We start from the raw sequence: 25639 nt of genomic DNA on the forward strand, positions 1-25639 counted from the left end.
AAAAGCCCTTCCATGAAAAACAATTCAGGGGTGCCGGCAGACCATTGTTTTCAACGGAGCCACCTGTAGCAGCCACGGCTCCATTGAAAACAATGCAGACTAGGGTCACCTTGAAAAATGCTCGAGTCTCCCAATGACTTTAATAGGGTTTGTTACTTGAAACAAGCTCTCGAGCATTACAAAAAGCTCGGCTCGAGTAACGAGCATCCAAGCATTTTAATGCTCGCTCATCTCTAGTGGAGACATTACCCTATCACCTAATTTATTTAAATCTCCCACTATAAAAGGCTCACAGTGGCTGGAACACAATGGCTCATTTGGATGTGGCAAATCACAATGTGGGGCAAGCAGCAGAACAAGGAAGACATACAGCTTTAGTAATAGCAATATGCCGGAATATTTGTCCATCAATAATTATATTAACTGTGAGAGTACTAATGTGGTTTACGTTATCGAGTGCACTTCGTGTAGTGTGAAGTACGTCGGTTGCACCACTCGTATGCTCAAAACGAGGATCATGGAGCATTTACGCTATGTTAAAAATGGGGACCTTGGCAGCTCTGGTGCCGCAAACCATTTTGCAGATAAACATAGCAAGAATATAGATACACTAATATTTTATGGCATAGAGATAATACGTAAAGGTAGAAAATTAAGGGTAAACCAAGAATAGATATATAAGCGAGAAGCATATTAAATACTGAACCTGGATACTAGGTTTCCTATAGGTTTAGAATTACAGGTCAGATCTTTTGTCTATTTATTAAATATTTAATTCCCAGGTAATAATTCAAGAATAATTAAATATAATAAATAGTTGTTGTTTTTTGCTATTTACTAGGGTTCAATTTTATTTATTTTTTGATAATTCTGTTTATTATATACAGTTAATTTGTTATGAATTTATCATTATTTATAATATAAATGAATTTCGGTATTATCGAAAAGATTGTTTCTAATATATTTCTATAGTGACAATTTATATATTTTTATCGCAACTCAGATAATATTTAAAGGGGTGGTCTCGCGAAACAAAGTGGGTCTATACACTTCTGTATGGCCATATTAATGCACTTTGTAATATACATCGTGCATTAAATATGAGCCATACAGAAGTTATTCCACTTACCTGCTCCGTTGCTAGCGTCCTCGTCTCCATGGTTCCGTCTAAATTCGCCGGCAGCTTGCTTTTTTAGACGCGCTTGCGCAGTCCGGTCTTCTCCATTCAGCACGAGCCGCTTCAGTGTGCTCCCCGCTACAGCTCTTCTGCGCATGCGCAGACGAGCTGTCACTGCTCGGGAGCGCGCTGGAGCGGCCATTCTGTACCTTCCTCTGTTAGAGGAAGGTGCAGAGCTGCCGAGCTGTCCGGAGAAGCCGCCCAGCTGTCCCGCCGTCCAGCTGTCCTGGTAAGTGATGGGCCGGGGGGGCTGCCGCTGCGATGGGGGGGGGCTGTCGCTAGGCCGGGGGGGCTGCCGCTGCGATGGGGGGGCTGTCGCTAGGCCGGGGGGGCTGCCGCTGCGATGGGGGGGGCTGCCGCTGTGATGGGGGGGGGGGCTGTCGCTAGGCCGGGGGGGCTGCCGCTGCGATGGGGGGGGGGCTGTCGCTAGGCCGGGGGGGCTGCCGCTGTGATGGGGGGGGCTGTCGCTAGGCCGGGGGGGCTGCCGCTGCGCCGGGGGAACTAGCGCTGGGCCGGGGGGGGGCTGCCGCTGTGATGGGGGAACTAGCGCTGGGCCGGGGGGGGGGGGGCTGTCGCTGGGCCGGGGGGGCTGCCGCTGTGATGGGGGAACTAGCGCTGGGCCGGGGGGGGGGCTGTCGCTGGGCCGGGGGGGCTGTGATGGGGGGGGGGGCTGCGCCGGTTACCTTCTGCCTGGCGGTGGGTGACAGGTCGGCGGTGTTCACTCCAGGGGTCCGGTCGGCGGCTGCGGGGCGTCTGGTTGCCATGGAGACACAGCTGGTAGCGTCTCGGGAGCGCGCACGTCGGGCTACAGCAAGCGATGCGAAAAGAGCTGGCGGCCATCTTGGGAAAAAGTTTTATAAGTTGCTGAAACGCTGGAACGGTAAGTAGAAACCAGCCAGGAAAGTAATTTACAGGGGTAATTAGTAATGTATGTTTAATTAGGGGGACTGGGCAAAAAAAAAAAATTCACTGCTTCCTCGAGACATCTCCTTTAAGTATCTAGCTATTGTTAGAATTTATGGTATTTATTTATTATTTTATATAATCACATATTTATAAGCTTTCCTAGAATTTAATCTTTTTAAGTTATTATTCCTTTTGCTACTAATGCTAAGTAACTTTATAGATATAAACATTGGTGAAGTATATCATGTGGGATATTCAGTATCATTATGCGGTAGCTATTATGCATTGGAATACAAGCGTTCTCTTTTAAACCGGAGGAGCAGGAGTTAAATGTCAGCTGTTACTTGTTTTTAATTATGTTTTAATTGTATTTGGTATAAAAGGAAGTGATGTATCCTTATGGACTAGGTGACCAAGGTTCATTGCAAAACGAAATGCGTCCTCTGAATCTGACATGCATATATATATATATATATATATATATATATATATATATAGACACTGAAGAATAAAGGCAAAAGATTCTCACATACAAGCAGCGCTTTTTCATGAGTACCTGTCATGGATTGCCATGTTGGACTGTACAGTAGTACTGCCGCTGAACGTGAGGATCTAGCCTGAATTGAAAGCGGGTGCCTGTCGGAGTGTGGTGGTGAGCATATATCCCCTTTTTTTGTGATTTCCTTTAAAACCGCAGCACTTTGCCGAACGCCTGTGTGAGAAAAGTCTTAGCTTTAGGCCGCCTGCAGACGGCCGGGTCCGGCTGTGAGAATTCTCGCAGCGGGACCCGACCCGAGCCCCTGCAGAGACCAGCGCAGCACTCACCTGCTCCCGCGGCTCCGGATCTTTCATGTGCCCATGCGCAGACTGGAGCCGGTGGCGGGGGAGTGTCATTTCTGTGCAGGGCTCGCAGAGCATGCTGTGATTTGTTTTCTGCGCGTGATTTTGCGCAGACAAGTCACGGCCGTCTGCCTAGGATTTCGTTTTCGAACGCAATCCTATGGCAGCTTCCACGGGCGGAAATTCTGCAGGAAATCCCGCTGCAGAATTTCCGCCAGTGTGTAGGGGGCCTAACGAGGGCTTTTTATTGCAAAGTTATAGTTTTTAAGGGGACCATTTAATTCATCATGTAGTGTACTGAAAAATAATGAAGTAGAGGGAAATAAAACTGAATTGTGCAATTTTTTTATTGTTTAATGTAATAGTTTAAACTTTTACAGACATGGCTATTTTTTACATTTTCTTTTGTTGTCAAACTTGAGAATGCAACCACTTGATCACTTCTACAATGCAATGTAATATTTCTGTATTGCAGTGTATAGTGCTATTAACACTATCCTATAATATGGCAGAAATGGGAGCCTTCACTAACCCCTGGCTGTCAATACAGTCTTCCTTCACATTTCACAGAGTGCAATAGGCTGACAATACACTGAACTGAAATGGAAATTTTTTTAATTTTTGTTTTCTATATATTTGTAAATGCAAACTTTACTAGTACAAATGACTAAAATATACATTTAGTCTGCACTGTGATATTTGTAAAAAATATGCAAAGCCAGAATTTGTCTGTGTGAGGAGGGGGGGGGGGGGGGGTGAGGGGGGGGGGGTTCAATGAGGGATCACAGTGTCAAAATATGTAACAAAAAATTATAAGTATCCAAAAATGGTACCACTAAATACTATAGCTCATCCCACAACAAACAAGTGAACAGCATATGGTACATTTCCCACATTCAAGACAAAAAGATTATTTTTCTCTATGCGAGCTTTCAAAATTTGCTTTTAAAACAGTTTACACATTAAAAGGATCAAAATGGCTTCTTCTCCAGGTGACGGCTCTGATGCTCCATACATTTGTCATAAGTAGCAAAACCTTTTCCACATTCTGAGCATAAATATAGCTTCTCTCCTGTGTGAATCTTCTGATGTTGAACAAGATGTGTATTACGTGTAAAACTCTTACCACATTCTGAACATGAATACGGCTTTTCTCCTGTGTGAATCCTCTGATGTTTAACAAGAACTGACTTATCTGTAAAACTTTTTCCACACTCTGAACATAAATATAGCTTTTCTCCTGTGTGAATCCTCTGATGATTAACAAGATGTGAATTACGTGAAAAACTCTTACCACATTCTGAACATGAATATGGCTTCTCCCCTGTGTGAGTCCTCTGATGTATAACAAGAATTGATCTTCTTAAAAAACTTTTTCCACATTCTGAACATGTGTACGGCCTTTCTCCTGTGTGAATTCTCTGATGTTTAACAAGATCTGTCTTATCTGTAAAACTCTTCCCACATTCTAAACATGTGTGTGGCTTTTCCCCTGTGTGAATCCTCTGATGTTTAACAAGATCTGGCTTATCTGTAAAACGCTTCCCACATTCTGAACATGAATACGGCTTCTCCCCTGTGTGAATCCTCTGATGTTTAACAAGATTTGATTTTCCTGCAAAAGCTTTCCCACATTCTGAACATGTGTATGGCTTCTCTCCTGTGTGAGTTTTCTGATGTGAGGCTACATTTGATTTGTTTGTAAAACATCTACCACATACTAAACATGAATAAGGCTTCTCTCCAGTATGAATTCTCTGATGTGTAGTGAGATTTGACTTTTGTGTAAAGCATTTTCCACATTCTGAACATGAAAACATTTTTTCTCCTGTGTGAATTCTCTCATGATTAACAAGGCCTGGTTTGTGCTTAAAACACTTCCCACATTCTGAGCATGAATATGGCTTCTCTCCCTTGTGACGTTTTTCATGTGTAACAAGTTGTGATTTTCCTGTAAAATATTTCTCACATTCTGAATTTGAAAATGTTTTCTCTTCTGAATGAATTGTCAGATGATCTTTGAGTTTGGAGTTTCCATATTCTGAACATGGAAATTGCTTCTCCCCTGTGTAACTTCTCTCATGTATAATACAATTTGCTCTATCTGTCAAACATTTCCCATATTCTGAACAGAAGTATGGCTTCTTATCTAAACTGTGATTTCCTGGATGTAAATGAAGGGTGGTGAGCTTTTCTCCTGAAGAGTGCTCCACAATATCTTCTTCCACTATATAATTAGGTGATAACAGGAAGTTTCCATCCGAGTTCTCACTGGGATTATCTGTTAGGATTAAAATAGATTAAATTATATATCTTTATCTTCAAATCACAAAGTAGACAAATTTATGATGTGTGTCCATGGGATGTGCGATGCAAGTTTATCCCAGGCGCCGCCCCGCATCACCTACGTAAATACAACCTTAGGGTGGCTTCACATGAGCGTTATTTTGTGCGTGCATACACGAGCGCAAAAACACGCGTCTATTACAAGCAATGCATTCCCTATGGTGTGTTCACATGTCCGTGCTTTACAGGCGTGCGCCTGCAAAGATAGGACATCCATGCACAATAGGGAATGCACGCATTGTCGTCAATGGTCTGCCGGCACACTGTAATTGTTTTTAGGGAAGAGCTTTAAATATAAACTCTTCCTTGAAAAACAAAACATTTTAGTATAAAAAAAGTATATATATATATATATATATATATATATATATATATATATATATATATATACATACACTCTGTCCGCCGCTGCCGTGTCCTCCGCGGGGATGAAGAGCATCTCAGCCAATCACAGGCAGCTCTTGCTGAATGAATGACAGGCAAGAGCTGCCTACGATTGGTTGAGCGTCTCAACCAATCAGAAGAGGCTCTTTCAGCAGGCAGGGAGTTTAAATCCCCACCTGCTCAAAGAACTGATTTGAAAAGCCGGGGATAGCGCAGAGAGGATGCGGCTGAGCCCGGGCAGCTGAAGGAAGATGAGTATATATTTTTTATTTTTTACACTAATTTGCCTTGTTTTTCAGGGAAGGGCTTTTGCCTAAAGCCCTTCCCTTAAAAACAATTACTGAGTGCCGGCAACTGGATCCGCTACCGCAGCTGTCATCTGTGAAAGCTGTGGTAGGGAATTCTTTATTCCCTGTGGGGATTTAGAATTCCTTTGCCGCATCTGTCACATCTGTGACAGGTGCAGCAGGGAATTCTTTATTCCCAGCGGGGATGAAAAACACATCTGCCGCATGTGGCAGATGTGTTCTTCATCCCTGCAGGGTTTTAGAATTCCTTTGCCGCATCTGTCACACATGTGGCAGGTGCAGTAGGGAATTATTTTTCCCTGCAGGAGACACGGCAGCAGTGGACAGGTAAGCATATTTTTACTTCTTTATTTTTACACTAAAATGTTTGTTTTTCAGGGAAGAGCTTATATGTAAAGCTCTGCCCTGAAAAACAATTATGGTGTGTCGGCAGACCATTATCTGCAATGGAGCCGCCAGCAGCAGCCGCGGCTCCATTGAAGACAATGTGTGGACCTGCATACACGCGTGTTTTTGCGCGTACAGGGGTGCGCACCTATGTACGCAGAAAAATACGCTAGTGTGAAGCCACCCTTAGGCTAGAAATACTTTAGGTTGTTGATGCAGTTTAAGCTTGTGAATAAAATGTTGATCCTTTGAAGCAGCGACAGCAGACTAAATGCTTGCTGATGTATATATTATACTGACACATGGATACATTTATCGGTTCATGGCAGCACAACAAGTATATTTCAAGTGAAAATGTCATTGAGTAAAACAGGATTTCTTAGGGTCGCACTAATATCGGCTGAGGGCTTTCCACAGCAGAAAACTTGAAGCAAATACGCTTTAAATCCTCATTGGCCAAATCTGCACCTAAATGATGAGCATTTGGCCACGTTATGAATTGCAGAAATGCCACAGGATTTAACCCCATAGGGATGAAGGAAATGTGTTCATCATCCCCGCGGGGGACACAGCAGCAGCGGAGGGTAAGGTTTTCTGTTTTTTTTTACACTAAAATGATTGTTTTTCAGGGAAGGGCTTATATGTAAAGCCCTTCCATGAAAAACAATTCAGGGGTGCCGGCAGACAATTTTTTTCAATGGAGCCGCTGGCAACAGCGGCGGCTCTATTGAAAACATGTGGGGAGGAGAGGGTGAATTTTTGTCGAGCACCCCGTGGTACTCGGCTTGAGTAACGAATAGGCTAATGCTCGAACGAGCATCAAGCTTGGACGAGCATGCTCGCTTATCTCTACTCATTAGCTTCAGGGTTCATACAGGTTTTTACATAGCATGGCAATTTCCATAACAAAATCTTGATTTGCAATGACACGCGCAGAACTTGAAATACACAAAATCAAAGGTTTACGGCTCCTTCACACTGGCGATCGTGATATTGCCCCGTAAATATCGTGGCAAAAATCGTGACTTTTTCCCTGTGATTTTTGAGCATCAGAGCTGTTTCTTCTTGTGCGATTTTGCGGTGCGAAAGTCAATAGGACTTTCTAATGTTAAAAACGCATTGCACAAAAATCGCAAGTTCCTGCTTTGTGATGCAATAAAAAGGAGGCTCCGTAAAGAAACATGGGATTTAAAAAAAAAAAGCAAAACGAAGAAAGATAGGGTATGCTGTGATTTTGTTTCTCCCAACTTCGCATCAGTGAAAACATCGCAGCTGTGAAGGAAACCATTGAAAATCATTAGTTTCATAATTCCGCACTTTCACTCACTCTCGCATTGCGTGAAAATTGTGCGCTTTTATAGCCAGTGCGAAGGCACACTTATTGTTTTTTTTTATTGTTTTATATATAAGCTATTTCCAGTTAAATGACTTTTTTTTTTAAATTAAATTTCTCCAGCCATGAGAGGCCGGTTGAGAACAAAACTACAATGCACTTTAACCCTTTGCAATCCAATTTTGGATTCAGGGTTTCCTAGGGGGCTTTCTCTTTCTACCATTATACAATGGCGTCATCTGCTGGCTAGAGCAAGTACTACAGTATGTGACATTCTGGAGAGGCCCCCGGCCCCCCCGACAACAGAGCGGCCAGTAATCTACAAAAAGATTACCCTGATGGACGTCTTCTGATATCGGAGCTGTACAGCCTTCAATCATAATGTCTTTAGACGTCAGACAGTGGATTGGAAAGGGTTAAAATCTGAAATATTAAAATGCAAAACGTTCAATCGTTTAACGATTTTTACCTCATTTTTGTACCTTCACTGATGCACATGAAACAAACTATCGTTCAATTATCGTTTATCGTTAGAGATGAGCGAGCACACTCGTCTGAACTTGATACTCGATTGAGTATTAGGCTACTTGAGATGCTCGCTACTCGAGTCGAGCACCATGTGGTACTCGAGAAAAGTTTATTTCCCTTCCCCGCATGTTTAGCGCCATTTTTTTAGCCACTAAACATGCAGGGAAGGCATTACCACTTCCTGCTGTGATGTGCCAACCCTGTGCACATCTACAGTAGTGAGTGGCTGGCGGGATCAGGTCACTGCCGAGTACTTAAACTGCTGCCGCCCGTGGCTCGCCTCAGACACATGGTGGCAGAGGTTAGGGAAAGTGTTACAGTAGGAAAGGGATCCTGTCTTCAAGAACCCAACAGTCCTTCTTAGGGCTAGTCCTCATTGTGTGCATTACTTTTTTGGCTGACTGGGAGCAGTAGTGCACCAATTTTTTTTTCAAGCATCTAGGCCTGTGCAGAGCATCTCCCATCTACCATTCTCTGTGTGTGCTGAATTAGCAGTAGTTTTCATCACTAAACAGTTGCTTAATTGTTGGCTGGGCCAGTGCAGAGCATCTCACATCTCCCATTCGCTGTGTGCGGTGAATTTGCCGTAGTTCTCATCGCTGCAGAGTGGGTTAATTTTTTCTGAGGCTGTGCAGAGCATCTCACATCTCCCATTCGCTGTGTGTGGTGAATTAGTTGTAATTTTCATCACTAAACAGTGGGCTAATTTTCTCCCATCTCACATCTCCCATTCTCTGTGTTCTGTGAATTTGCCGTAGTTCTCAACGCTAAACAGTCGGTTAATTTTTGTCTGGGCCAGTGCAGAGCATCTCACATCTCCCATTCGTTGTGTGCAATGATTTAGCCGAAGGTAGTTCTAATCGCTAAACGGTGGGTTAATTTTTTGTGGGCCAGTGCAGAGCATCTCACATCTACCATTCTCTGTGTTTGGTGAATTAGCCCCAGTTCTCAGCATTATACAGTGGGTTAATTTTTTCTGGCACTCCATACAGCCTCTCTTATCTACAAGTCTCTGTGAGCGGTAAATTACCCATAGGTATCAGCACAAGACAGCGATTTAATTTTTTCTGTCACAGCATAGAGCCTCTGGTATCCAAAAGTCTCTGTGTGCGGTGAATTAGCCCCAGTTCTCAGCGCTATACAGTGGGTTAATTTATTTGGGCCCTGCTCCATCCTTTATCCGACATAACGAAGAGTAAGGGTAAGGGTCGAGGTCGTGCACGTGGACACGGACGTCCAAGTGAGGGTGTGGGCAAAGCCTGAGGTCCTGGGCGGGGTGAATCAGAGATTGAGAGATTAGGAAAGCGCTGCGTCTCTCCGCTCCCCAGCTTCATGTTACATTTTGCAGGTCCGCGTGGTAGACCTTTATTACAAGCACAACAGTGCAATCAGGTGCTGACGTGGATCGCGGATAACGCGTACAGCAATTTATCCAACACCCAGTCTTCCACGCAGTCCACTCCGACCGGCCAAGCGACTGCACCTCTGAATCCTCAGGCTGCTCCTCCTTCCTCCCAGCCTGCTCACTCCAGGAAAAATAGAGATTATGAACAGGCATACTCCCAGGAACTGTTCTCGGGTCCCTGCCCTGAGTCGAAAAAAACTGTTCATCAGCCACCTGAGGAGTTTGCCACGACCGATGCCCAACATTTGGAAAGTTCCCAAAGTCCGAGTGATGAGGCTGGGGACGTTTGGCAACTGTCTTAAGAGCTTTTTGTGAATGAGGATGATGAGACACAGTTGTCTGTCAGTGAGGTTGTTGTAAGGGCAGTAAGTCCGAGGGAAGAGCTGCTGGACGATGAGGTGACTGACCCCACCTGGCTTGCTAAGCTTCAGAGGGGGAGGCAAGTGCAGCAGCAGAAAAGGTTGGAAGAGGCAGTGGGGTGGCCAGGGGGAGAGGCAGTGCCAGAGCAAATAATCCACCAACTGTTCCCCACAGCACCCCCTCGCGGCAAGCCTCCGTGCAGAGGGCTAGGTGTTCGAAGGTTTTTTAGTGAGAGCGTGGACGACCGACGAACAGTGGTGTGCAACCTGTGCCGCACCAAGATGAGCCAGGGAGCCACCACTACCAGCCTGACCACTACCAGCTGCGCAGGCATATGATGGCCAAGCACCCCACGAGGTGGAACAAAGGCCATTCACCGCCTATGGGTCACACCACTGCCTCTTCCCCTGTGCCACAACCTTTGCCACAGATCCAATCCCCCTCCCAGGACGCAGGCACGAGTACCTCCCGGCCTGCACCCACACCTTTACCTCCACAGTCCTTCACTGCCTCCAACTATGTCTCCCAGCACAGTGTTCAGCTATCGCTAACACAAGCGAAAGTGAAAATATACAGCCACCCACCCGCATGCACAATCTTTAAACGTGCATATTGTAAAAAACTCAGCCTGGAGATGCTGCCATGCAGGCTAGTCGAAACTGAGGCTTTCCGCAACATGATGGTGGTGGCGGTACCTCGGTACTCGGTCCCCAGTCGCCACTATTTTTTCCGGTGCGTGTCCCCACCCTACACCAGCACGTCTCTCGCAATACAAAACCAAGCCCTCACCAATGCGGTTATTGGGAAGGTCCACTTAACAACGGACATGTGGACAAGTGCTGGTGGGCAGGGAAACTACCTCTCCCTGACAGCACATTGGGTGAACATGGTGGAGGCTAGGACCGAGTCAGACCCTGTGACCGCTCACGTGCTACCCACACTGAGGATAGCAGGTCCTACCTCGGTGATGGTTTCTCTGGCGTATTATGCCACCTCCTCCATACCCCCCCCCCTCTTCCTCCTCCGCCACCTCCACCTCTCAATTAAGATGTGTGAGCACATCGCTAGCAGTCGGTAGCATGAGGCGCGGCAGCACTGCGGTGGGGAAGTCTCAGCAGGCCGTGCTAAAACTACTCAGCTTAGGTGACAAGAGGCACACCACCCAAGAGCTGTTACATGGTTTGACGAAGCAGACCGATCTCTGGCTTTCACCACTAAACCTCCAACCAGGCATGGTCGTGTGTGACAATGGGCATAACCTCGTGGCGGCTCTGCAGCTTGGCAGTCTCACACACATGCCTTGCCTGGCCCATGTCTTCAATGTGGTGGTTCAGCGCTTTCTGAAAAACTACCCCCGCTTGTCTGACCTGCATGGCAGGGTGCTCTGCGTGTGCGCACATTTCTGTAAGTCCACCACGGATGCTGCCACCCTCAGGACACTGCAACATCGCTTCCAGCTGCCAGAGCACCAACAGCTATGCGACACACCCACACAGTGGAATTCTACGCTGTACATGTTGGCTAGGCTTCACGAACAACATAGAGCCATTGTAGAATACCAGCTGCAACATGGGCGGCGTAGTGGTAGTCAGCCACCCCAGCTCTTCACAGAGGAGTGGGCATGGATGGCACACATCTGTCAGGTCCTAAGAAACTTTGAGGAGTCTACCCAAATGGTGAGCTGCGAAGCACACATTATCAGCGTAACCATCCCGCTGCTTTGCCTGCTCAGAAGTTCGCTGTGAAGCATAAAGGCTGATGCTTTGCGGTTAGAACAGGAGACGGGGAATGACAGTATGTCGCTAGATAGCCAGACCACCCTCATATCTGTATCTCAGCATGTTTTGGAGGAGGGCAAAGAGGAGGAGGGGGAGGAGACTGCTGTCCACACTGCAGAGGGTACCCATGCTGCTTCCCTCTCATCTGTTCAGCGAGTATGGGCTGAAGAAGAGGAGGAGGATGATGAAACTTTAAAGAGTCTACCCAAATGGTGAGCAGTGATGTGGCCATCATCAGCATTACCATCCCGCTGCTTTGCCTGCTGAGAACTTAGCTGCTAAGTATAAAGGCCGACGCTTTGCATTTAGATGAGAAGAGGGATGACAGTATGTCACTTGATAGCCAGACCATCCTCACGTCTACATCTCAGCGGGTTTTGGAGGAGGAGGAGGAGGAGGAGGAGGAGGAAAAGACTGCTGGCCAAACTGCAGAGGGTATCCTTGCTGCTTGCATGTACATGTTCAGCATGTATGTGCTGAAGAGCAGGAGGAGCATAATGCTAGTGAGGACAGCAGTGTTTTGCGTACTGGGACTCTGGCACACATGGCTGACTTAATCTTAGGCTGGCTTTACCGCGACTCTCACGTTAGACACATTCTGGCCAACCAGGATTACTGGGTGTTCACCCTTCTTGACCCACGGTATAAGGAGAACCTTTCCACTCTCATTCCCGAAGAGGAAAGGAGTACAAGACTGATGCAATACCACAAGGCCCTGGTGGAAAAACTGATGCTAAAGTTTTCATCTGACAGCGCTAGCGGTAGAAGACGTAGTTCAGAGGGCCAACTAGAAGGGGATGCACAGGGAACAGGCAGCATGTCCAGCACAGGCAGGGGAACTCTCTCAAGGCCTTTGCCAGCCAGACTGTGTGACCACAGGTTTAGTCGGAGGGAGCACTGTAAAAAGATGGTGTGGGAGTACATAGCCAGCTGTACCACCGTCCTCCATGATCCCTCTGTTCCATACAACTATTGGGTGTCAAAGCTGGACACGTGGCATGAACTTACACCGTGTGCCCTGGAGGTGCTGGCCTGCCCTGCCACTAGAGTATTATCAGAGAGGGTGTTTAGTGCTGCTGGGGGGGGGATCATCAATAATAAGTGTACCCACCGACAGGCTTACACTCATTAAGATGAACAAAGGCTGAATTTCCCCAGCCTGCTCTTCTCCACCGGTGGAAATTAGCAGAACATAAAGATTCTTTTAGCTGGAACAGGAGAACCATGCATCTTCTATCACCCCAAAAAGGGGAGAAGTTGCTTGGTCTATCCCTCTCGGATCTTACTCCTCCTAAAACAGCATGTCATCACGCTGAACTGCCAATTTTTCTGTGGGCCAAAAGGCTCTGTTAAAACAAATTTTTTCAGAGGGCTGCCTCCAGGCTCTGTTAGCAAATTAAGCAACTACGAGCTCTATTTTTAAAAAATGTTTCTGTGTTTCTCCATGCATCATGGGTAAACCAATTGTTCAGGGGTACACCTGTACTCCTGGTACACACATTTTTTTGCACTTCGCCTATACTCAGAGCAAACCAATTTTTCCGGCCTTCATCCAAACTCATAGCAAACAAATTTTTCTGGGCTTCGCCTATACTCACAGCAAACCAATCTTTCAGGCCTTCGCCTGTACTCATGGTAAACCAGTTTTCTTGGCTTCGCCTACACTCTTAGTAAGTAAATTTTTCAGATGTTCGCCTATACTCTTGGTACACCAATTTTTCAGGGGTTCACCTATACTCTTGGTACACCAATTTTTCCAGGAGTCGGCTATACTCATGGTACAGAAATGCTTCAGGGGTTCGCCTATACACTTGCTACAGAAAGGTTTCAGGGGTTTGCCTATACACTTGCTACAGAAATGTTTCAGGGGTTCGCCTATACTCTTTCTACAGAAATATTTCAGGGGTCCGCCTATACACTTGCTACAGAAATGTTTCAGGGGTTCGCCTATACACTTGCTACAGAAATGTTTCAGGGGTTCGCCTATACACTTGCTACAGAAATGTTTCAGGGGTTCGCCTATACACTTGCTACAGAAATGTTTCAGGGGTTCGCCTATACACTTGCTACAGAAATGTTTCAGGGGTTCGCCTATACACTTGCTACAGAAATGTTTCAGGGGTTCGCCTATACACTTGCTACAGAAATGTTTCAGGGGTTCGCCTATACACTTGCTACAGAAATGTTTCAGGGGTTCGCCTATACACTTGCTACAGAAATGTTTCAGGGGTTCGCCTATACCCTTGCTACAGAAATGTTTCAGGGGTTCGCCTATACCCTTGCTACAGAAATGTTTCAGGGTTTCGCCTATACACTTGCTACAGAAAGGTTTCAAGGTTTCGCCTATACACTTGCTACAGAAAGGTTTCAGGGTTTCACCTATACTCTTGCTACTGAAATGTTTCAGGGGTTTGCCTGTACTCTTGCTACTGAAATGTTTCAGGAGTTTGCCTATACTCCTGCTACAGAAATATTTCAGGGGTTTGCCTATACTCTTGCTACAGAAAGGTTTCAGGGGACTCTTGCTACAGAATTGTTTCAGGGGTTCGCCTATACTCTTGCTACAAAAAGGGTTGAGGGGTTCGCCTATACTCTTGCTACAGAAAGGTTTCAGGGTTTCACCTATACTCTTGCTACAGAAATGTTTTAGGGGTTCACCTATACTATTGCTACCAAAATGGATGAGGGGTTCGCCTATACTCTTGCTACAGAAATGTTTCAGGGGTTCACTTATACACTTGCTACAGAAAGGTTTCAGGGTTTCACCTATACTCTTGCTACAGCAATGTTTCAGGGCTTTGAGTATACTGTGCGTGCACAAAGGTTTCCCATTGCGGTGTTCATCTATCTGACACCTACACAGAATAAATTGGGCAGAAGTGTGGGCAGAGTCCGAGGTCCTGGGCGGGGTTAAACCCTGCCATGTTTGGGCACTCTTTTTTTTTCATACTTCATACTGTCAATGGGTTTCATGGGTTTGCCTATACTGTGGGTGCACAAAGGTTTCTCATAGCGGTGTTCAGCTTTCTGGCACAAATACACCGAATGACTTGGGTAGGGTATAGAAGGGTTTCCCATTGCGGTGTTCAGCTATCTGACACATACACAGAATGAATTGTGTGGGTACACGTGGGTTTTCCATAGCTATGTAACTGACGGCACGTTGGGTCACACAAAGTGGACCCTGGGCCTGCTTACGTGCTTTCCACACAGAGAATTGTAGGTCCTACCTCGGTCACGGTTTCTCGGGCTTATTATGCAGCTCCTCCTCCGGCTTGGGGTCTGGGGATTAGTGCTGATCGACATGTATTTGCTCTCGTGTTACCACAGTTATCGGAGACAACGGTTTGGACTAATCAAAAGAAGCGCAAATAAATTAATGAGCCATTCACAGCACTACTAGCATCCAAGTCCACTTTATGCCCACCATTGTTGAGGGTGTGGGCAGAGTCCGAGGTCCTGTGTGGGGGTGCAACTCTGCCATCTTTGGGCACTCTAATTTCTTCATATTTAATACTGTCAGTGGGTTTCATGGGCTTGCCTATGCTGTGGGTGCACAAAGGTTTCCCATAGCGGTGTTCAGCTATCTGGCACAAATACACTGAATGACTTGGGTAGGGTACAGAAGGGTTTCCCATTGAGGTGTTCAGCTATCTGAGACATACACAGAATGAATTGTGTGGGTACACATGGGTTTTCCATAGCTATGTAACTGACTGCACATTGGGCCACACAAGGTGGAGGCTGGGACGGAGTCTGACCCTGGGCCGCTCATGTGCTTCCTACACAGAGGATTGCGGGTCCTACCTCAGTCACGGTTTCTCGGACTTATTATGCCACCTCCTCCGGCTTAGGGTCTGGGGATCAGCGCTGGTCAACATGTATTTGCTCTCGTGTTACCACAGTTGTCTGAGACACTGGTTTTGGACCAATCAAAAGAAGTGTAACTGAATTAATGAGACGTTCACAGCAGTACTAGCATTCAGGTCCACTTTATGCTCACGATTGCTGAGGGTGTCGGCAGAGGCCGAGGTCCTGGGGAGGGGATGCAACTGTGCCAGGTTTGGCCTGTGGAATTTCTTCATGGTTCATTCAGTCTTGGAGCAATGAAAGCAACATTAACTGATTTACTGAGACGTTCACAGCAGTCCGCTTTATGCCCACGATTGCTGAGGGTGTGGGCAGAGGCTGAAGTCCTGGGTGCAGGAGAGCAACTGTGCCAGGTTTGGCCTGTGGAACATCTTCGTGGTTCATCCAGTCTTTGGAGCGATGAAAGGAACCGTAACTGACAGCACATTGGGTCAACCAATGTGCTGGTGCTGGTTTGGACCAATCAAAAGAAGTGTAACTGAATTAATGAGACGTTCACAGCAGTACCAGCATCTGAGTTCCTTTATGCCCACGTTTGTTGTGCCTAGTAGTGCGCACTTGGCTTTCGCAAGCATCCCGGCTGTATAACAGGTCAACTCATTGTACACTGCCTATTTCTGGTTGTCCGCTGACGTATAATGCCCTGAGTGGTAAACAGCTGGATTGGTTTAGGTGTGATCAACGCACGCATCACTGGGGGTCAGCACTGGTCGGCATGTATTATTTCTTGTGTTTCGTGTTACCACACTTATCCGAAATACAGGATTGGAGCGTTCACAGGAAGTATCACTGATTTAATGAGACTTTCACAGGGTCACTGTGTACCTGTGGTGGCTACTTTTGCGACACCTCCTGCTTCAAACCAATCTTTGGTGTTAAACCCTGGTCCCGCTCACGTGCTTCCCACACAGAGTATTGCTGCATTGTGGAGATGTGTAGAAGTACTGGCATCTGAGTCCCCTTTATGCCCACGTTTGCAGCTCCTGACAATTTGGAGGTGGCATGGGATTGGAGTTATGATCATACATTAATTTATCAGCAATTCTCATCAGCATTGCCAGATATTGCCCACACTTTCAAAGAGGGTCGCTACCAGGCCCTGCCAACCCTCTGCAGTGTGTGTCTCCGGTTCCTCCTTTATAAGTCAAGACGCACTTATAAATAGACATGAGGGTGGCGTGGCTATCAAGCCAGCATGTGGCATGAGGGCAGCTGAACGCTGTGCGGGGAAAATTTTGTGTGCGCTGTGGACGCAGGCTTGTGCGGGGGACTGGACAGCAATGCCAGCATGTAACCCAGGAGACGAGGCTGCGGTGTCACCTGCATGCGGTGATTGGCCTTGGTTGCACCTAGTGTGGTGCTTAGCTAAGATGTGCCAGCACGTGTGCCTTGCTGATTATGGTCTGTCCCAAGTAAATTGTTAGGGGGTGACTGCCAGGCTCTTGCCCCCAATTTGACTTAATAGTGGGACGTGGGAGCCTCAGATGCATAGATGCATGCTGCCCTGCCATTCCCTATCCATTTCTGTGGTGTTTCCATGACTTTCTGATGTTTTTAGGTGTTTCACACAACCTCCCCTATGCAGAGCATGAGTCACCTTGAAAAATGCTCGAGTCACCAGGGAACCTCCATGCCTTGCATCAGCACAGTACACTAAGCAACTTAACGTGAGAGCTGTAGCCATAACAGGTTCCCAGATGATATGTGTTCTAGGGCATTTTATCATCACACTTCAATTTCTCCAATGTGAATAAAACCTAAACTATGATCACAACCATTTAACCCCTCAGAGCATGCAGTCAATAAGGACCATTATGCCTCTTCAACAAGCATTATTCCCATGTAGCTTTAGGGTGGGCCCAAAGAATCAATTCAAATTGTGGGCCCAAGGTACCCCAATCCGACTCTCATGATTAGTGGTCAATGGTCACTCCATGACCATTGACCACTAAGCCCAGCTATGGCACCTGCTCAAGTGTAAGACAACGGGTCGCTGATGTCTAAATGAATCCTTCTCACCATTAATTTGTGACTATTACACACACAAACCTTCCAGGACTTTTTTTGATAAAAAGTGCTTCAAATATTCTGAAAAATATGCTGGCTGTGTATATGTTTTTATTTGTACAACATAATATATATTCTGTATGTATCTTCTTACCTTGTAATATAAGAGGCTGGTAGTTCTCCATCATGACGTCCTTGTACAGATCCTTGTGTCCTTCTAAATACTCCCACTCCTCCATGGAGAAATAGACGGTGATATCCTGACACCTTATAGGAACCTGACAACACAATGATACCGTCATTACCCAGACACCTCTAGTGCCTTTACTATATAATTTCCCAGCATTCCCAGCAGTGTCACCTCTCCAGTCAGCAGCTCAGTGATCTTGTTGGCAAGTTCTAGGATCTTCGGTTCATGTATCGGTAAGTGAGGGGGAGGCTCTGTGATGGGGCTCTGGCTCCTGCTCCATGCTCCTGACTCACGGAGATGGCTGTTGGGAGTCATACCATCACCCAATGTCTTCTTCACTATCGTGTAATCCTGTATATGGAGGGAGACATATAGAGAACTGAACTCTGTATTCCTTCCTCAGTGGAAAGCGAGAGATTGTGATCCCGCTGCATAGAGCTCTAGTAAGACCACATCTGGAATACTATTTTCAGTTCTGGAGACTTCATGTACAGAAGAACATTGATAAAAAAATAGCCCACAATGCTGTACAGAAGCAATGAGAAATATAACCCTGTGCCACCGCCATCAGGAGCTGCACATGTGGGCATAGCAATGGGGAACCTATGTGCCACACACTATTCATTCTGTCAAGGTGTCTGCATGCCCCAGTCAGACCGCAGTTTTTAATTCATAGACACAGGCAGGTACAACTCCCTATTGTGAAGTCCCTGTGGACCCACGGCATGGGTGGCTCCCTGGAACCCACCGACGGTACATAAAAATATCCCATTGCATTGCCCAACACAGCTGAGGTAGTAATGTCGTGCTTAAGGCAGGTGGGCTTCGGCCCACACTGCATGCCCCAGTCAGACTGGGGTTTTTTAGAAGTGGAAACAGATGCATTTACAAGTCCCTGTGGACACACAGCATGGGTGGCTCCCTGGAACCCACCGGCGGTACATAAAAATATCCCATTGCATTGCCCAACACAGCTGAGGTAGTAATGTCGTGCTTAATGCAGGTGGGCTTCGGCCCACACTGCATGCCCCAGTCAGACTGGGGTTCTTTAGAAGTGGACACAGATGCATTTACAAGTCCCTGTGGACCCACAGCATGGGTGGGTGCCAGGAAGCCACCGGCGGTACATAAAAATATCCCATTGCATTGCCCAACACAGCGGATGTAACGTCAGCTGTAATGCAGGTGGGCTAAAAATTAATTTGATTACACTGTAGGCGAGGGCCCACAAAAATTGCTGTATCAACAGTACTAATGTACATCAGAAAAATTGGCCATGGCCAACCAAGAGGGCAGGTGAAGCCCATTAATCGCTTTGGTTAATGTGGCTTAAGTGGTAACTAGGCCTGGAGGCAGCCCAGTTTAACGAAAAATTGGTTCAAGTTAAAGTTTCAACGCTTTTAAGAGCATTGAAACGTATAAAAATTTTTAAGAAAAATTATATGAGTGAACCTTGTGGCCCTAAGAAAAATTGCCCGTTCGGCGTCATTACGTGAGGTTTCAGGAGGAGGAGCAGGAGGAGGAGGAGGAGGAGGAGGAATATTATACACAGATTGATGAAGCAGAAATGTCCCCGTTTTGGATGGTGAGAGAGAACGATGCTTCCATCCGCGGGTGCAGCCTACGTATTGCTTAGGTATCGCTGCTGTCCGCTGGTGGAGAAGAGAAGTCTGGGGAAATCCAGGCTTTGTTCATCTTGATGAGTGTAAGCCTGTCGGCACTGTCGGTTGACAGGTGGGTACGCTTATCCGTGATGATTCCCCCAGCCACACTAAACACACTCTCTGACAAGACGCTAGCCGCAGGACAAGCAAGCACCTCCAGGGCATACAGCGCGAGTTCAGGCCACGTGTCCAGCTTCAACACCCAGTAGTTGTAGGGGGCAGAGGCGTCACAGAGGACGGTGCTGCAATTGGCTACGTACTCCCTCACCATCCTTTTACAGTGCTCCCGCCAACTCAGCCTTGACTGGGGACCGGTGACACGGTCTTGCTGGGGAGCCATAAAGCTGGCAAAGGCCTTGGAGAATGTTCCCCTGCCTGCGCTGTACATGCTGCCTGATCTCTGCGCCTCCCCTGCTACCTGGCCCTCGGAACTGCGCCTTCTGCCACTAGCGCTGTCGGATGGGAAGTTTACCATCAGTTTGTCCACCAGCGCCCTGTGGTATAGCATCATTCTCGAACCCCTTTCCTCTTCGGGAATGAGAGTGCAAAGGCTCTCCTTATACCGTGGATCGAGCAGTGTGTACACCCAGTAATCCGTAGTGGCCAGAATGCGTGTAACGCGAGGGTCACGAGAAAGGCATCCTAACATGAAGTCAGCCATGTGTGCCAGGGTACCTGTACGCAACACATGGCTGTCTTCACTAGGAAGATCACTTTCAGGATGCTCCTCCTCCTCCTCCTCCTCCTCAGGCCATACACGCTGAAAGGATGACAGGCAAGCAGCATGGGTACCGTCAGCAGTGGGCCAAGCTGTCTCTTCCCCCTCCTCCTCATCCTCCTCATGCTCCTCCTCCTCCTGAATGCGCTGAGATATAGACAGGAGGGTGCTCTGACTATCCAGCGACATACTGTCTTCCCCCGGCTCTGTTTCCGAGCGCAAAGCGTCTGCCTTTATGCTTTGCAGGGAACTTCTCAAGATGCATAGCAGAGGAATGGTGATGCTAATGATTGCAGCATTGCCGCTCACCATCTGGGTAGACTCCTCAAATTTTCCAAGGACCGGGCAGATGGCTGCCAACCAGGCCCACTCTTCTGTAAATAATTGAGGAGGCTGACTCCCACTGCGCTGCGCAAGTTGGAGTTGGTATTCCACTATAGCTCTACGCTGCTCATAGAGTCTGGCCAACATGTGGAGCGTAGAGTTCCACTGTGTGGGCCCGTCGCACAGCAGTCGGTGCACTGGCAGATTAAACCGATGTTGCAGGGTCCGCAGGGTGGCAGCGTGCGTGTGTGATTTGCGAAAATGTGCGCAGAGCTGGCGCACCTTTCCGAGCAGGTATGACAAGTGGGGGTAGCTTTTCAGAAAGCGCTGAACCACCAAATTAAACACATGGGCCAGGCATGGCACGTGCGTGAGGCTGCCGAGCTGCAGAGTTGCCACCAGCTTACGGCCGTTGTCACACATGACCATGCCCGGTTGGAGGCTCAGCGGCGCAAGCCAGCGGTCGGTCTGCTCTGTCAGACCCTGCAGCAGTTCGTGGGCCGTGTGCCTCTTATCTCCTAAGCTGAGTAGTTTCAGCACGGCCTGCTGACGCTTTCCCACCGCTGTGCTGCCACGCCGCGTGACACCGACTGCTGGCGACGTGCTGCTGCTGACACATCTTGATTGCGAGACAGAGGTTGCGTAGGAGGAGGGTGGTTTAGTGGAGGAAGCATACACCCCCGCAGATATCACCACCGAGCTGGGGCACGCAATTCGGGGGGTGGGTAGGACGTGAGCGGTCCCAGGCTCTGACTCTGTCCCAGCCTCCACTAAATTCACCCAATGTGCCGTCAGGGAGATATAGTGGCCCTGCCCGCCTGTGCTTGTCCACGTGTCTGTTGTTAAGTGGACCTTGGCAGTAACCGCGTTGGTGAGGGCGCGTACAATGTTGCGGGAGACGTGGTCGTGCAGGCCTGGGACGGCACATCGGGAAAAGTAGTGGCGACTGGGAACCGAGTAGCGCGGGGCCGCCGCCACCATCATGCTTTTGAAAGCCTCCGTTTCCACAAGCCTATACGGCAGCATCTCTAGGCTGATCAATTTTGCAATGTGCACGTTTAACGCTTGAGCATGCGGGTGCGTGGCGTCGTACTTGCGCTTGCGCTCAAACTGTGGCGCTAGCGACGTCTGGACGCTACGCTGAGAGACATTGCTGGATGGAGCCGAGGACAGCGGAGGTGAGGGTGTGGGTGCAGGCCAGGAGACGGTAGTGCCTGTGTCCTCAGAGGGGGGTTGGATCTCAGTGGCAGGTTGGGGCACAGGGGGAGAGGCAGTGGTGCAAACCGGAGGCGGTGGACGGGCATCGTCCCACCTTGTGGGGTGCTTGGCCATCATATGCCTGCGCATGCTGGTGGTGGTGCCTCCCCAGCTGATCTTGGCGCGACAAAGGTTGCACAACACTGTTCGTCGGTCGTCAGGCGTCTCTGTGAAAAACTGCCACACCGTAGAGCACCTTGACCTGTGCAGGGTGGCATGGCGCGAGGGGGCGCTTTGGGAAACAGTTGGTGGATTATTCGGTCTGGCCCTGCCTCTACCCCTGGCCACCGCACTGGCTCGGCCTGTGCCCACACCCTGACTTGGGCCTCCACGTCCTCGCCCGCGTCCACGTCCTATAGGCCTACCCCTACCCCTCAGCATGGTGTATTACCAGTGATTTGATTTCCCAGGCAGGAAAGAAATTGGCGCAAGCCTGCTGCTAAACGTAGCTGGCTGCGTATGATTTCTGTTTACGTTCTGCACCCACCACACACGTACCCAGAACGCTGAGGACTGTCAGAGGCCGGCCAAATTGAATGTTTCCCTTTTTTTGGTAAAGAAAAGGCCCACTGCGTATATTCAATCAATAATATATGTCTTCTGGCCCTGCAAATGTGTCACAGAACTGCAGGGTTGCAGAGTTATTAACTACAGCAGAGCAAGGAATTTCACAGGCAGGAAAGAAAGTGGCGCAAGCCTGCTGTAAAACGTAGCTGGCTGCGTCTGATTTTTTTACGTTCTCCGCGCAGCACACACGTACCCAGAGCCCTGAGGACTGTCAGAGGCAGGCCAAATATACTTTTTTCCCTTTTTTTTAAAAGGAAAGGCCCACTGCGTCTATTCAATGAATAATAAGTTTAATAACTGTGTTGTGCCCCTGCAAATGTGTCACAGAACTTTAGTGTTGCAGAGTTATTAACTAGAGCAGAGCAAGGAATTTCACAGGCAGGAAAGAAAGTGGCGCAAGCCTGCTGTAAAACGTAGTTGGCTGCGTCTGATTTTTTTTTACGTTCTTCGCGCAGCACACACGTACCCAGAGCCCTGAGGACTGACAGAGGCAGGCCAAATATACTTTTTTCCCTTTTTTTAAAAGAAAAGGCCCACTGACTATATTCAATCAATAATATATGTCTTCTGGCCCTGCCTACACAATTCTGTCCCTGTAGTATCAATGCAGGGTGCAATGCTCTGCACAGCCTATTTTGAGAGAAAAAAAAAATGCAACACAGCTAACAGCAGCCTGCACAGTACTCCACACGGTTAAATGTGGCCCTAGAAAGGACCGTTGGGGTTCTTGAAGCCTACACTCACTCCTAACACTCTCCCTGCCTAACCACCACTTCTGTCGCTAATGCAGGGTGCAATGCTCTGCACAGCCGATTTTGAGAAAAAAATATATATATCCACTGCTAACAGCAGCAAGCACACAGGTAGATGTGGCCCTAAGAAGGACCGTTGGGGTTCTTGAAGCCTACACTCACTACTAACACTCTCCCTACAGCAGCTCCGGCACCAGCAGCACTGTCCCTCAGCTAACTCACAAGGTATCTGAGGCGAGCCGCGGGAGGGGCCGACTTTTATACTCGGGTGACATCTGATCTCCCCAGCCACTCACAGCAGGGGGGTGGTATAGGGCTTGAACGTCACAGGGGGAAGTTGTAATGCCTTCCCTGTCTTTCAATTGGCCAGAAAAGCGCGCTAACGTCTCAGAGATGAAAGTGAAAGTAACCAGAACATCGCGTGGTACTCGTCAAGAGTAACGAGCATCCCGAACACCCTAATATTCGCACGAATATCAAGCTCGGACGAGTACGTTCGCTCATCTCTAATGGTTAAGTTTTGCGTTTCAGATCCTTATCAGGAGAGACAGAATACCTCATCTGTATATCCTGGCAGAAAGAAGGGAGAGGGGGGACATGATGGAAACCTTTATATATGTTACTGGAAGAAAGAAACTAAACTCAAGAACAAGGGGAGCAACCTGAAATTAGTGTGAGTGACAATATTTTACTAAAAGAGAAGTAGATGCTGGAAATAAAGTTCCAGCACAAGAGGTTGAAAAGTCAACAATAAGTGACTGTAAACCTGCCTGGGATAAACATATATCTATCTTAACAGACACATAAAAGGTAATAATATAAGGGCAGACTAGATGGACCGTGTGCTCCTCCTGACGTCAGTCTGCATTGTTTCTATATAGATGTCAAAGTAGCGGCAAAAATCCGAGTCTCCGGGCCAAACTCCGGCCATTGAAATTCTGTTGGTTCCTGGCTGTTGGTTGGTTTTTCCTCATTACAACATTTCAAACAACTTGTGCTTATATGATGTGATAATTAGCAGATCTACAATTTACTTTACTTAGCTAAAATGCTTTTGTGCTAGAATGTCCCCTACAATGCTGGCCACCAGGGGTCTCCCTTCCTACTTGCCTATTGTTGAATGACTGACAGAAGACACAAAGACTTTAGAACAGGATGTGGAGGAGGAGTTATTGTGGTCATTAAAGTGTATAGAGCATAGGGTAGGGGACAACAGAAACAGAAATCACATCTCTCCTGCTCACTCACATTGTAGTGTTTTACATCAAGTAGGAGAATGACGGCTCCACAGAAAGAGCTTTTTATTAATTCCAAACATATAAAATTACATGTTATAAAAAGGTACCATTAAGACTTCTGTCCATGCTTTTACGTGTTTCAAAGCACACTGGCTTCTTGATCACTGCTGTGGACAGGGGTCTTTATACAGAGCTGGCATTCCCCTACTTGTTGCTCTACTATAAACTACCAGACTCATGGCTTGCCTGTGCCCCGGGGACCTTTAGATGAAAACAATCACATCATGTGAAAACAGCGTGGGAGTAATATTTCTATATGGTAGTGTTCTACAGGATGATTTTATGTATGTGTTTGTTGCAGAGACTTAGAGAGCAGAATCTGCAGTTCTCTGTGTACAATCTATAGCAGTGTTCCCCAACGCCAGTCCTCAAGGACCACCAATAGGTCATGTTTTCAGGATATCCTATAGTAAGAACACCTGTGGCAATGTCGGAGACACTGTGCAACACTGGGGAAATCCTGAAAACATGACCTGTTGGCGGTCCCTGAGGACTGGAGTTGGGGAACCCTGATCTATAGAACACAGCACACATACCATGGCAGCGGCATGTAAATATACAATCCACAGGGGGGGGGGGGGGGAATGGGAAAATACAGGATTCACATCATACAAGAAAAAGAGCGATTCCTCATACACACACTGCTGATTATTCTGAAAAATCATTGGAAAAGTTAGCTATGCTTTATATAAGGCTAGGGCTTTGACCAAAAAAAGGTCATGCAATCAAAGAGTGCAGAATAGCCAAGCAATATCGTAAACTAATGGAAGTGAATGTGGTCACATTGTGGCTCACAGGTTTTTGCAACCTGATAATTTCAAGATATCTATTGCATTGTCATCTATTAGTTTGCAATGTAATTTGACTGTTTTGCAGCCAAAATCATAGAAACATAAAAAAGTTTACCTCTCCGGTCAGCAGGTAGATGATCTCCAAGGTGAAGTTTAATATTCTTTTGGTAATCTCATTGCTGGTCTTCTCCATCCACGGTGGGTCATTCATGAGGACCATTTTGGATGAGGACATGAGAGAACTGGATGAACTGGAGGGTTCTACACTGCCGGCCCTTTATGAGAGAAGGAGAGACTCTAAATCATATGGGGACATCATCATGTGTGATATACAGAACCTCACTCACTGATCATTGAGAGACACAGTTCTCGGTATCCATGTGGAAAAATCCATGTTGAATTGTTTGATCTGCACACCCTTAAGCCCTTAACACTACATGATCTACAGT

The 25639-nt window shown here is 47.3% G+C and overlaps 1 protein-coding gene across 1 annotated transcript in view; it reads right to left on the reverse strand.

Moving 5' to 3' along the window:
* The window catches only part of LOC136614436 (zinc finger protein 585A-like), a 66944-nt gene extending 41550 nt beyond the window's left edge, over positions 1-25394 (reverse strand). The window contains exons 1-4 of the mRNA XM_066594116.1: positions 25306-25394; positions 17991-18170; positions 17784-17907; positions 3897-5204 (exon numbers count right to left, since the gene is read on the reverse strand). Of these exons, the coding sequence (XP_066450213.1) occupies positions 3897-5204; positions 17784-17907; positions 17991-18170; positions 25306-25383 (1690 nt within the window). The 5' untranslated portion in view covers positions 25384-25394. The remainder of the gene's footprint in view (positions 1-3896; positions 5205-17783; positions 17908-17990; positions 18171-25305) is intronic.
* Positions 25395-25639: the final 245 nt, after the last annotated feature.

This window comes from Eleutherodactylus coqui, chromosome 1 (assembly GCF_035609145.1).
Source record: "Eleutherodactylus coqui strain aEleCoq1 chromosome 1, aEleCoq1.hap1, whole genome shotgun sequence".
NCBI classification, from domain to species: Eukaryota; Metazoa; Chordata; class Amphibia; order Anura; family Eleutherodactylidae; genus Eleutherodactylus; species Eleutherodactylus coqui.